Source organism: Paramormyrops kingsleyae, chromosome 13 (assembly GCF_048594095.1).
Source record: "Paramormyrops kingsleyae isolate MSU_618 chromosome 13, PKINGS_0.4, whole genome shotgun sequence".
Classification (NCBI taxonomy): domain Eukaryota; kingdom Metazoa; phylum Chordata; class Actinopteri; order Osteoglossiformes; family Mormyridae; genus Paramormyrops; species Paramormyrops kingsleyae.
In genome coordinates, this window is record NC_132809.1 from 26,323,025 (window position 1) to 26,335,834 (window position 12,810).

The 12,810-nt window shown below is 48.9% G+C and overlaps 1 protein-coding gene and 1 non-coding gene across 6 annotated transcripts in view; one reads left to right on the forward strand and one right to left on the reverse strand.

Annotated features, from left to right (window-relative positions):
• The first annotated feature begins 147 nt into the window (after window positions 1-147).
• On the forward strand, window positions 148-219 carry trnad-guc (transfer RNA aspartic acid (anticodon GUC)). Its single transcript has one exon. It is a non-coding gene; the product is annotated as a tRNA-Asp (tRNA).
• A 1,584-nt stretch (window positions 220-1,803) lies between these two features.
• LOC111857388 (neogenin-like) overlaps window positions 1,804-12,810 on the reverse strand; it is a 70,192-nt gene continuing 59,185 nt past the window's right edge. For 2 of the 5 annotated variants that reach the window (XM_023838195.2, XM_023838196.2), the window contains exons 17-28: window positions 12,400-12,632; window positions 10,848-10,986; window positions 9,930-10,037; window positions 9,225-9,419; window positions 8,502-8,534; window positions 7,915-7,980; window positions 7,340-7,478; window positions 5,913-6,151; window positions 5,444-5,536; window positions 4,370-4,597; window positions 4,134-4,270; window positions 1,804-3,431 (exon numbers count right to left, since the gene is read on the reverse strand). In XM_023838195.2, the coding sequence (XP_023693963.2) occupies window positions 3,348-3,431; window positions 4,134-4,270; window positions 4,370-4,597; window positions 5,444-5,536; window positions 5,913-6,151; window positions 7,340-7,478; window positions 7,915-7,980; window positions 8,502-8,534; window positions 9,225-9,419; window positions 9,930-10,037; window positions 10,848-10,986; window positions 12,400-12,632 (1,694 nt within the window). In that variant the 3' untranslated portion in view covers window positions 1,804-3,347. Of the gene's footprint in view, window positions 3,583-4,133; window positions 4,271-4,369; window positions 4,598-4,944; window positions 5,092-5,443; window positions 5,537-5,912; window positions 6,152-7,339; window positions 7,479-7,914; window positions 7,981-8,501; window positions 8,535-9,224; window positions 9,420-9,929; window positions 10,038-10,847; window positions 10,987-12,399; window positions 12,633-12,810 lie in introns of all 5 variants that reach the window. The other 3 variants (XM_023838192.2, XM_023838186.2, XM_072698478.1) reach the window with 3 other exon arrangements.

The following is a 12,810-nucleotide window of genomic DNA, read 5'->3' on the forward strand; positions in this document are numbered from 1 at the left end:
AAAATATGAAGTAGCATCACTGAGATGGTGAAGCCTGTTTTTAATAGTCATATTAAACTTCATTATACGTTTCAGGCATCCGTCCATTTAACCTGGTCAGGTCCTGGTAGGCTGACAGGAAGCTTTCATGGACTATATTGACCGTAGTCCTCGTTAGTATAGTGGTTAGTATCCCCGCCTGTCACGCGGGAGACCGGGGTTCGATTCCCCGACGGGGAGCAATTACCTTTTTTCCTCCCCATGAGCAATAACGTTCATCTAATCTTTGACAACATTGGTTCTGACCAATACCTGAGGACTCATACTACGATCATGACACAAATGATGAAATTGTAATACAGAGTGATCTCAAGATGTCGCACAATGAAGACTGCACCTTGCCGAACATATACGTACCGCATCTTCCTGAAGAATGCCAGGCAGACAGTATAGAATTTGGCATCACACCTTTAAAGAAGACTTAACGCCAACTAACATTAAATGGGAAGAAATGGAGGACACTGGGAAAGACAGAAGGCACTGGAGAGAGCTTGTTGACCAGTGGGCACAGGCGGTCCTAAGTCTAAGTCTATTTTATCACAGGACACAAGCCTGGGGTACATTCTGGATAAGACGTCTGGCCATCTCAGAGAACATACATCATCACACAGCATGGGCAACGTACTGACACCTAACTGCATGTCCCTGAACTGTGGGAGCACATTTCATAAAGCGTGGGGTGAACATGCGCGCACACACACACACACGCATATATATATATATATACACACATAGGTTTGTAATTATATCTTTGTGGGGACTCTCCATTCATCTCTATGGGGAAAACTCTACTCCCAACATGACAACCTAAAACCCCTGCATTCATTCATTCATACATACATACATACATACATACATATATATATATATAGTATTTTATTAATAGTTATCTTAGGTTTTATTCATATTTATACCATGTCTACGAGACTGTATTCTATATTAATGTGGTACATTAATGTACCTCTTTGCTGCTGAGCCGTGAGCTACCAAACAAAATTTCGTTGTATTTCTGATACAATGACAACAATAAAGTCTCTCTCTCTCTTTAGTTTTTTGACTACATTTGCATGAAAAATGGTCCCCACAATGTCAAAACAACAGGTTTTTATCACATGGTGGGGGCCACACAAACACACACACACACACAGGTGAGATGCAAATCCCCAGCCCAGAAGATGTGAGACGACAGCGCTGCCTGCGGAGGCACCATGTGTAGAAGGTTCCTGTGTCACATACCCACCTCCAAACCCTATAGCTAATTATAACCAGCCCATTAAATCAGTAACAGCATCTCGCAGTGAAGAGAGAAAGCAGGAAAGTGAGCTGGGGAGGTGTGAAGTGTGAGCCTCTGTGGGTATGAGGAGCCAACCTCATCTGAGGTTCGGAACATCAGTATTTCATACGAAATCAAAGCACCCTCTTCAGTCCTTACATCTCTGGAAAAGGCTCTAATGGAGACTCTGGGTGGATTTAAAGGGATATACTTCACAGCTGCCATGTTTGCCAGAGAAAATAATCAGCAGAATCATCCCTTTAAACACAGAATCAAAGAGACATGCAATATACTGACAACACCGCATTTCCACCCAAATGCAGAATATAAAATGCATCAGAGCACCACTTTAAATCAGGATAATGAATGTGGTGTTTTTTTCTGGTCTCTTATTTTTAAGCCACAGAGATTCTTAAAAAAATGCAGAAGAATGTGTCTGTGACCCCATTTCCTAGAAAAGTACAAAACCAAACAGCAGCAGGCCTGCAGACTACAATCACACAAACAGTTTTATTCTTAAAAACACAGGATACGTAAGAAATGCAGTTCTGAAAATTGTGGGAAAAAGTGCAATACTATTCGGCTTACAACATAACAAACGATCCCCCGGTCGATCCTTTAGAAACGTCTTTTGTTTTCAGAAGCAGGATTTCATAGTTACATTAACATTCAAGAAGATGTAATTCATGAGAAGTGTGACATTCAGCAAGGTGCAGGGGAACAGCGATTGCAGTGACCTCTCTCTTTGGGTAAAAATGGGGAAAATTAAGAGCAGCGTCTGCCACACGAGCATTCTGGTAACTTCTTTCTAACACTGACTCTGTACACAAAGTTCACCCAGGCATCCCCTGCACTGGTGACCAGTATGATCAGCAGGCTGTATCCAGCATGAGGGCCCAGCCAGCCCGTACAGAACCCAGCCCAGCAGCCTCGCTTAGAACCAGGGCGGTGGAGGGGTGGGAGACAGAGAGCAAGGGGGGGCGACTCTGGTGATCATGTCAGAGAGCGGTGATGTGTGTTCAGTGGGGTGCGCTGGTGGGCGGGGGGCGGGGGGGCAGCTGTGGTGTTTCTGGGACAAACCTTGAGCTTCACTACTCTTCAAGGGATGCAGAATTGGGGTCTACAGAGGCCCCCTAAGGCCTCAGAGCATCTGTGCTTCTTGGCTGGAAGGCAGGGAGAGCGTCGCGGCAAAGCAAAGGGGACCTGGAGCTGCTGTCACCCTGCAGACCCCTGAGGTGACAGACAGCAGGGATGGACACTCACTTTCCAGTGGGATGTTCTCACACATCCCCCTAGAACAGCTAATGGGTGTGTGTGGGGACGGAGGTGGCGTACTGCACATATGAATCCTTGGAAATGCCCCCCCCAGGTAACAGCATATGTTAACCAATCAATGACAAGCGGCGTGTCCGCGGCGGAGATCCGCGATTCCGGAAATACAACAATACAGAACGGAAATGAGGCAGTTAAAAAACATATATACATATCTATATGCATACGAATATAAAACAATACATATCAGCAACATATCAGACCATAATAAAAGCATGGCACAATATATGACAAAGGAGGGAGGTACGAGGCCTTCATACTGAACAGTCGATATAAAAATGTCCAGACGGTAGGAATGACGGACTGTGGTTCCATGTTTACTTCGTCAGAAAGCGCACGTTAACGACAAAAGCCCTGCAGTCTGAGCGCAGCGGGGGCTTCAGGGGCGAGCACCACAAAACACAGCACCCTCCATCTCAGGGAGGGGTGCTAAAGTCACCTCCTTCGAAATGGGTTCCCCCGGCAACCAGAGGAAGCCTCTGTCTGTTGTGTTTGTTGTTCTGGAAAGAGCAGTCTTCACGAGTGAGCACCAAGACTTGCGAACGAAAAAAGGTAATTTATTCCTAAGGATACGCAGCTGCTCTCTTAAAATCGGCCATCTCACTTCCTGAGACAAAGTGAGTCAAGCCAGATGATGTCCTCAAAGCTTGATATGAGTCAGTCCATGCAGCCTGTCGGACGGTCAGCCCACGTGGCGCATGGCTCATGCAGTGGTGATGGTGTTCAGGTCCTTCATCAGCCCCTCCAGGTGAGCCATCTCCTCACTCAATTCATCTCGCTCATAACTCTGCAGGAAGGGAACAGTGTTACTGCGGAGGCGGAGCCAGCAAGGGGTGGGGCTATTTGGGGGCGGAGCCAGTCAGCAGTTGGCCAGGAAAATGGGAAGCATTGCAGATTAGAATAGGAGGGAACGGGAGGCAGGACATGGGTCAGAGGGACTGTAACATAAATCAAGGAATTGGGGGGAGGTGTGGAATAAGGTTATATTTAAGAGCCAAAGCATGAGGAAGAAGCAGAAAGACAATAACACAGAGCCCAACAATCCATGGGAGTTAGAACAAGCAGCAATGTGGTTAGAAAGATATATCGGCCAAACAAAGACAGAGCAGCACATCAGCACAGGAGAAAGAAAAATGAGAGGGAAAAACATCATTAAAAAATACAGGTCAAATTAAGGATGGGACAACGAGTGTATAATTACAGAAATAGGGAAAACTCAACGGTGATGTGCACTGCGGACACAAGGGAATAATCCCACATTCAGGACATATCGGAGCGCCTTTAGGTCACCTTCTAAGTAATGCCGTTCAGTAGCCGTTTGCTGAGTAGACTAATTGCGTCTAAGGTTCATTCAGGCGTGCCTGGGAGGCACAAAACTCAAGAGCATTGAATTGGTGTGAATCATCTGCCTGCAGTACAATAGGGTTTACACACGCCCCCTGGTGTACTGGAGGGGAAGTGATTTGGTGGGGGGTGGGTATCCACTCACACTCTCTGCTTCCTCGAGCATCTTGCTAGTCTCGGGGATGTCTGGGGCACTGGGCACCGTCACGGCCATGGGGGGGCGTGCCCGGTTCAGCGTACCGACAGAGGCAGTCTTTACCGAGGCCAGCTGACTGGGGGGGCCTGAAACGACAGCACCATACCACTGAGCACCTGGGGGGGGGGGGACCTAAGGAAGATACACTGTGAAGCGAGCCTTGGTACTGATCCAAAAGGACTGACCTGTCAGGGCAGCTGGTTCAAAGGCGGGGCCGTGCGCGGGTACAGGGGGCACAGCAAAGCTCTTGAGAGGGTGTGAGGGCCGGACGTGAGCAGTGGGGGGGTGGAAGCCAGACTCGGCATCAGGGGCAGAGCCGTGGAAGCCGCCTTCGGTCTGAGCGTGCTCAGTCGGGCCGCTGTGCGGGATGGAGCCCGGCAGCGGCTCCACGCTGGGGGTGCTTCTCGCAGATTCTGTAACCGCACAGGTACAGGCGTCACGCGGTGGGTGGGCTGGGTAGCAGGTTACTGAAGACAAATGGCCCCTTTAAGAGTGCGCCACCTAGTGTCACAATCCCAGCTGCTCTGCCTTCCCTACAGATAGCGGGCCAGCTGGCTATATTCTATAATTGCTCAGCTTAACAGGCCCAGCTGGGTGTCGCTACTACTGGAAACACTGTCCAGAAACAGAGACAGAGCAGAGCATCTTGGGGATATTGATGCCCCGAGGATATTCATTATTGGGTCTTCATTGCTTATCACAGGCATTATGGAATGTGAATGACCATGAATGGAAGGTTAGAAATTACCAGGGATATTACCTGCGGAGTCAGACAGGTCTGACTGGGGGGGGGCGGGGGGGCCAAGGCTGACAGGGTAGCGGAGGTGACCGCATGAGGGTGGGGCTGCCCCACCCACAAGCGGGTGGTGGTTATCGAGCGATCGGATGGGATGGGCACTAATCACAGCTGCGGATGGACACACACAAGCACACGTGATTCAGCATGGGTAACGGAGGCAAACACGCAAAGGAACACGCGTGACACACGCTAAAGTGACAAATGGGGACACACACTTCAGTGAATGAGTTAGATGTACATACAGTGACAGGCTTGTTATTTTTCTACTTATTAATTCACCATCTAACATCACGCCTGGCTGATTTACATGCCCCTTAGGGAGCCTGAAACAGCAGCATGAACAGGCCAGGAGTCATTAAGAAGTGACTGTTGATGCCATCGATCAGAGCAGACTGGGTTTGGCCTTTGGTGAACCTGAGACGCTGGACTGGTGGTGCCTGGTGGGGGGGGGGACACTCACGCTGCGGAGGCTGCGTGTCAAACGGCATCACTATCTTGGGCCTGATCCCACGCCTTCCTCCGAGTGCCGACACGCTGTCCTCTGCCTCGAGGCCTGTGGACGGTGAACGAGAGCGCTCAGGTGGTCCTTGCATGCCCAACGTTATGATTCATCATGACAATGGCTCCTCCTGACCTCCCCCCCCCGCAAAATACTTGGAACCCCCATACATGTTGGAACATCGACCCCCTGGTGGAGGAGGCTGGGAGATGCTCCTGGCTTAATCATGGAAGCATTTCACAGTTAGATCTGATCATGGGATTATTGAAACCCTGACACCTGTAGATGTCATCTAGATTTGCCTTACACTAGACTCAATCTCATTCAGTTTCATTTACTTCAACACAGAATGAAGGCTGTATCAAGCTTCTGCTTATAGTGAGGTATGAATCTCTCTAAAGTGGGTGAGTTTCCACGGTGACAGCCTTACCGCGGTACGAGTTGCGCCTCTGGTGGCCAGAAGTAGTCACGCTGGTGTCAGTGGGCACGACGTCCTGGGAGGAGTGGGTGATGGACGTGTCGCTCACAGCCGGGTTGGGGTCCGGAGACTTGTCCATGGGCTTCAACTCCAGCCGCTCGTGGTGGATCCACAGGTCTGGTGGCTTCAGGTCCTTGGAGCTGCCCTTATGCTTGTGGGAGCTGTTGGCGGACTTGCTGGCCGCCCGTTTCCTGTGATGTCATAAGGGCGAAGGGGGGCAGAAGTCAGCCTGTCAGCTGGCTGCGTGGTATAGGACCACCTCATGGAGCAAGTGAGGGCCTCAGCCGCCAATTTGAAATATCACATGGCATTTATCACAGGTAGGGGTTTCATACAGAACTGTGAGTCAAGAAGCGTATAGCAAAATGAAACTATAGAGGAACAGAAACGACAGCAAAGGAAACACAGGTCAGGCCTTGAAAGGCTACGATCATGGGGAGGATCCAGGAACCCAGTCTATCTGAATCATAATCAGGCTCAGACTTAATCAACCTACCAGCTTCCCAGGAAGCTGTCGCTAACAATGTTAGACTAACAACATAAGGCTAACGACATGATGCTAAGGACGTGGCGCTAACAACATGAGGCCAGCAAGATGGTGCTAACAACATGATGCTAACAATGTGAGGCTAACAACATGATGCTACCAGCCTAAGGCTAACAAAGTGAGACTAGCAGCATGACGCTAACAACGTGAGGCTACCAACATGACGCTAACAACGTAAGGCCACCAACATGACGCTAACAACATAAGGCTAACAACATGATGCTAAGAACGTGGCGCTAACAACATGAGGCCAGCAAGATGGTGCTAACAACATGATGCTAACAATGTGAGGCTAACAACATGATGCTACCAGCCTAAGGCTAACAAAGTGAGACTAGCAGCATGATGCTAACAACGTGAGGCTACCAACATGACGCTAACAACGTGAGGCCACCAACATGACGCTAACAACATAAGGCTAACAACATGATGCTAAGAACGTGGCGCTAACAACATGAGGCCAGCAAGATGGTGCTAACAACATGATGCTAACAATGTGAGGCTAACAACATGATGCTACCAGCCTAAGGCTAACAAAGTGAGACTAGCAGCATGACGCTAACAACGTGAGGCTACCAACATGACGCTAACAACGTGAGGCTACCAACATGACGCTAACAACGTGAGGCTAGCAACATGATCTTACAATGTGAGGCTAGCAGCATGACGCTAACAACGTGAGGCTACCAACATGACGCTAACAAAGTGAGACTAGCAGCATGACGCTAACAACGTGAGGCTACCAACATGATCTTACAATGTGAGGCTAGTAACATGACAGTAACAACAATGCAATAACTGAATATGAATACTATTTCGCCCTCCTACTTACTTCTTCTGATGGGAGCTGCTGCGTCGTGTGCAGAAGAAGGCCCCCACCAGCACCACGATGATGGTGAACACCCCCATTGAGATGACGATGACAATGACCAGCAGGTGGCTGTCACTGCTGCCTGACATGCCGGGCTTATCTGGATGGGAGGTACGCAGTGGGCAGTGGGGATTGTTCAGAATCTGCTGGCTTAATCTTTGAACTGGCCTTAATTATAATATAAAATTACATTTTTAAATATAAATTTAAATAAAATATAACGTACAGTCACTTGCTATAAATCAGCCCGACTAAAATAACAGCGCAAGGTATATGTGTGAACATATGCTGTGATTTCAGACCAAAAAGCGTTAGCTTTCTCACTTAAACACCATCTCCCTGTTTTGTTGTGAAGTATAAATGTCTCCACCACACATAGTCATTACTGAGCTGAAAATCAGCGTGGGGGAATCCATTCACCGCATCAGAGCAAATTTGAAGTGGGGATTCCATGGAGACAGACACGGGACTGGTGTGTTAGCAATGCCAGCTGTGTATGACCAGTGCAATGGACCTCGTGGTTGAGGGTACGTTACCAAATGGGGACCTGGGGCTGTGGTCTGGGTCAGAACCTCGTCCACCAGGCTTCATTGGACCGGATGCTGCAGGAGAGAGGAGCTTGTCAACCAATCATTATATACCGATCATTCTGCCTTTGAATCCTAACCTTGATAACAATAAGCTCTTTATTAAATGAAAAGGATGCTTGGGTCTCTGTGCCGCTGTAGCCACTAGGCAACATAGGCGGGCGCCTAGGGCGCTAACATAAGAGAGGGTGCTGACTTAGCAAGATAGTTTTGCTTTGTCGGAGGGGGGGTGCCAGCAGGGAAGCTTGTCTAGGATGCCACATGGGCTTCGACTGGTTCTGCTGGGTCTAAAACAGCTGGTCCATTTCCTGAGCTGTGGTCATTTCGTAACATGAAGGTGAGATCAGGGGATCAGGGTTAGTAAACATCAGAGACGTTCTGCGATCACAGCACTGTCTTGTTTCAACTGGGCAGAACAATCTGTCATCATGGAATGGGAGATGGGACTTTAGAGGAGACGAAAGGCTTATCACTGGTAAACAATCAGTGGGGGGTGGGTAGGAGGTGGGATGACAAAGGGAATGTGAGATCGATACCTTGGTCATTAGGCATTTTGTCAGAAGGTTCCACTAAGAGGCCGAGAGCAAAAGGAAAGGGAGAGAAGATCGGTTAGGGAGGAGGCCGGTGTGGGGGAGTCACTGGGTCCCAGCAAGGGGTGGGGGAGGGGCACGGCTAATTAATCCAGGGACATCCCCGATGTCCAAGCAACCGCATGGGCTGGCAAACTATGGGAATACTGGACTCAAATGACAGCCAAGTTGGACCCATAAAGGCTTTGCTGAGAGCTTGGCTTGAGTCCCTCAATGACATCTTGGCAGAGGGAGTTGTCTTTGAGGGATATATAGATGGCATTCATCAAACAGCAGATCTGCGCAGTCGAGCTATAAACAAAGCAGCCCTGGTAACCAAATGTTCCTCAGCTGAAGGTCAGGTCTTCATACAGCGGTGGTTCTGGGGACTTACTAATGAAACCGTGAACATATTTCAAGGCCTATCTGCACTGCTACGCTATGTAACTAATTCCAATGGGATTTTTCTCCCTAATGATGTGCAGTTATTAAGTGAAAAGTGAACATTCCCCACAAGGGGAACTGATAATTATAATCCGAAGCAAAACCAAACAATCTGCAAAGACACAGAAGGAAGTCAAATGAAACCAAAATATTAAATGAAATAAACTAAAAAGACTTGCACAGGTGCAGAGGAAGCAGAATATCCGGCGATTAAGGAGAGAGCGCCCCATCGGGTGCTGCACTTACCCTTAGGGGTGCGGAACTGAACGGCCTCTGACATGGGCCCCATGCCCTTGGAGTTGCGAGCCTGGAGCTTGAAGTAGTAGACAGTGTCCAGGGTGAGCTCCTGCACCTGGTGTGTGAGCCGGTTCCCCACCACGGGCTCGATCACCCAGTTGTGCACCTCGGCATTGACGTCTGTGCTGTAGTAGATGATGTAGCCTGTGGCAGGGTGAGGGGAGCGATGAAGGCCTGTACCCTCCCCCACTACAACAACGCCATTCCCCAAAGACACCTTCTGTGGCACAAATAACCGTTGTGGTGAAGAGAACCAAAGTCCTAGATACCGTGGAATAAATCTGAGTGAAATTACGTCATCTACTGTCCAGAGTTACTTTAAAGACTCAAATAAAAGATGAGACAGGGTTAAATCCTGCATACAGAGCTGTACAGAGCTGTACAGAGCAGCAGCTGTCAGTCTTTGAGTTAAGTTAAGTAGGGGTGGGAAAGTTCAGGTCCAGAAAGTTCAAATCCAGACCAAGATTTTGGTCCAACCAACCTGCTGAATACTCTGTAAATGAGATTATTCATACTCAAGTGGTTGGTTGAAACAAAATCTTGGTCTGGATTTGAACTTTCTGGACCTGAACTTTCCACCTCTATTATTAAGATCAGAATCGCTCTCATTAACACAAACGGGTGTGGACTATGTCCCCCCCCACCAAACCCAACCTGTGATTTTCCCATTGGCCTCTGAGGGGGGCTGCCAGTTGACGATGATGGTGCGCGGACGGCCCTCCTTGCTCACTACCGTCACATCTTTCGGGGGCGAGCTGGGAACTGAGGACAGAGCAGGAGGTTGGTTTTCACAGCCTGCATAATGGGGAATCTTTTCAAAGCAGGTGGAGCTCATTATCACTTCTCCATCTACCACCCAAAACACACAGCAAGGAGGAGAAGAGTCATTTCAACGGAGAACCAGGTCACACTGCAGAGGAACATACCAGCTGTCACGATGGTGTACACCTCAGGCGAGGTGAGATTCACATTACAACACAGCAGCGCATCTTTTGGCGCTTTTCCACTGCCACCAGGAACCGAGCCATACCGGAGCCATAACCACGCTGACAGAAGTGTGACCCAACCAAGCTGGTTGCATCACCATCATCTGATTGGTCGATGATGCGATGTATAAATTAGATTATCAATAACTCAGAATTTTTTCAATTTCCAACCTCCTACTTAAAAGAGCACCATAGAACAGCTGAACAGAATGGATTCGTAACGCAAATTAGCACAAGTGGATGCTAATTCTGCTAATGTTTGATGTTTGCATAACGTGTCTCACAGATGTGTTAGAAAATTAAGAAATTAGCGCACAGTAAACCATGGTGTACGCCATATGAACAGTAAATAAGCGTCTCTTTGGTTTTACATCACTGCGACTCTACAAACCCGGAAACGCTTTTACTGAGCCAACCCTTCTGCAGTAGAAAACCGAAGCAAGCTGGAACTGCACTGTAACCGTACTGTAACCAGTCTCTTTCTGCAGTACGGCTCCGGTACTCCTGCACGGCAGTGGAAAAGCACCATTTCACCCTGCCAGTCTCAATCCCGGCCCTGAATGGTTGGTGTTAGGGTTCCGCTTACTGCTCTCAAAGGTGGTCCCATGGGCCGTCATGCTCCAGGTGCTGATCCTCCTGCCCTTGGTCACCATGACCGAGAATTCATACAGCGTGTTGGGCTTCAGGCCCGTCACCATGTGGCTGAGGGTGGTCGTGTTTGCAGTCTGGAGGGAGGGTGGGGAAACAGCATGGGAGGGGCATGTAAGCACAGTCAGGGGGCTCATAACTGAAAATTCATATCATCCAGTAAACACATGCTCAACAACCCTTAACCTTGATTCTTCACACTGAGATGTTTTACACAAACACAACAGACCTGCTGACAGTTAGCCAAAAAAGGAATTAAATACACCAAGCACTACACAAGCGGCCTATGTTCTGAAGTGCCAATGTCACATTTCCAGACTGAATGGCTTTAAATATGATGAAAGTTGTTGAAACAAGAAAAGCATCTAATTTTGGCATCACTTCATATCTCAGCCACTTGGTGGCGCCAAATACATGCTGAAACAGTTATGGGATAATATATATATATTTTTTTAAGAAACCTTCTGACATGTCTTCCACCGTGCAGGCAGAAGAGATTTATCTTGGGAAAATCGATCAGAAATACCTTTTACCTTATAACAGGTAAAGATTTATATACATGCTGCATTTGTTTCCTTGGTTAGTATGAACATAAGCTTTAAACATGACAGGATCCGGCTTGTCAGATCGAGACTGAGAAGCAGATGGAGCAGAGAGACATTCTTTCTGATTTAGTGTCCCGAACGCGCCCTGCGCTCTGTGTCTACGCCTGAGAGATGCTGCCATCGTATCCTGCGACCTCGCTGCAGAGGCATGCGCCGTGGGGGGGGGCGATCTGGCTGCCAAAGAGGAGAGCCTGGCTGTGTGCCACGTCCCCCCTGAAGGTCCTCCACAGCACACAGGCCAGAGTTTGGCATCCTGCCTGCTGTATTTGGGAGGGCGGTGGGGGGTATATTGAGGGCTGAACCGAGGCCCCCATCTTTAGCACCCAGCTCAGGGAGCCCCAAACAGGCATGAATTCAGGAGGGTTAGGCCCACAAAGCAGCTTTATATGAGCAATTAACACCCCTCCCCCCACACGCTCACACACTTACCACCTTGATTCTTTTGCATAAATGATTCAGCGACAGCCCGTCTATAGCTGAGAACCCCCCCCCCCCCCTCCCCCCGAAAAAGCCGTCCGTAGCTGTCCAACAGTCACCTTTACAGGAAGCTCCTCTGGAGGGAATGTAGAGAGGCCAGGCTCCCTGACTCAGCATTGGCACCAGGAGACACACAGACCAGCAGCTGACAGACAGTATTATGGGTAACACCATTGTAAGTCTGTTCTTTACACCCTAGGCGTGTCAGTTTGTCTGTTCTGTGTGTTGCAGGGCTGTCAGGTGTCACATATACATCCTTTCTGGATTTTATTAAGGTATCTCCTAGCATGTTTCTCTTGACACTTGCTCTTCAGCTCCTGTTAACCCAATGTCTCCCCATGTCATTCAGCCCCTCCAGGGCCAGGGGGGCATGGATGTTCCTAGCTGTCCCTCCCAGGGTAGGCGTACCTTGAACTTGGTGTTGGCAGGGATATTGGTCTTCCAGCGCACCGTGTACCACCGGCTGTCCGTGATCTTCTGGTTCTTGGGCAGCGAGTTGTCGGCCCAAGAGACCTTGATGGTGTCATGACTGAGGACAGAAGCCTGAACACCCACGGGTGGCAGCATGGGGCTGGGGTCTGGTGCTGGGGTGAATGGGGCATGTAAGATTTCGTAGAAATCAACGTCAGGGTCTATGGGGTCTGCAGGCGGTTAACGTAGCACAACACAAGCAAACGGTAATGGGGGGTGTCAATATAAACCCAAACAAACAGGAATCAAAGGAACAAATGATGTGGGAGGAGCAATGGTGTGGGAGGGGCAGGGTTTGAGAAACGTTAATGGGTTAAGATGAGGGGTTAGGGTTCAATGGAGTTGGGA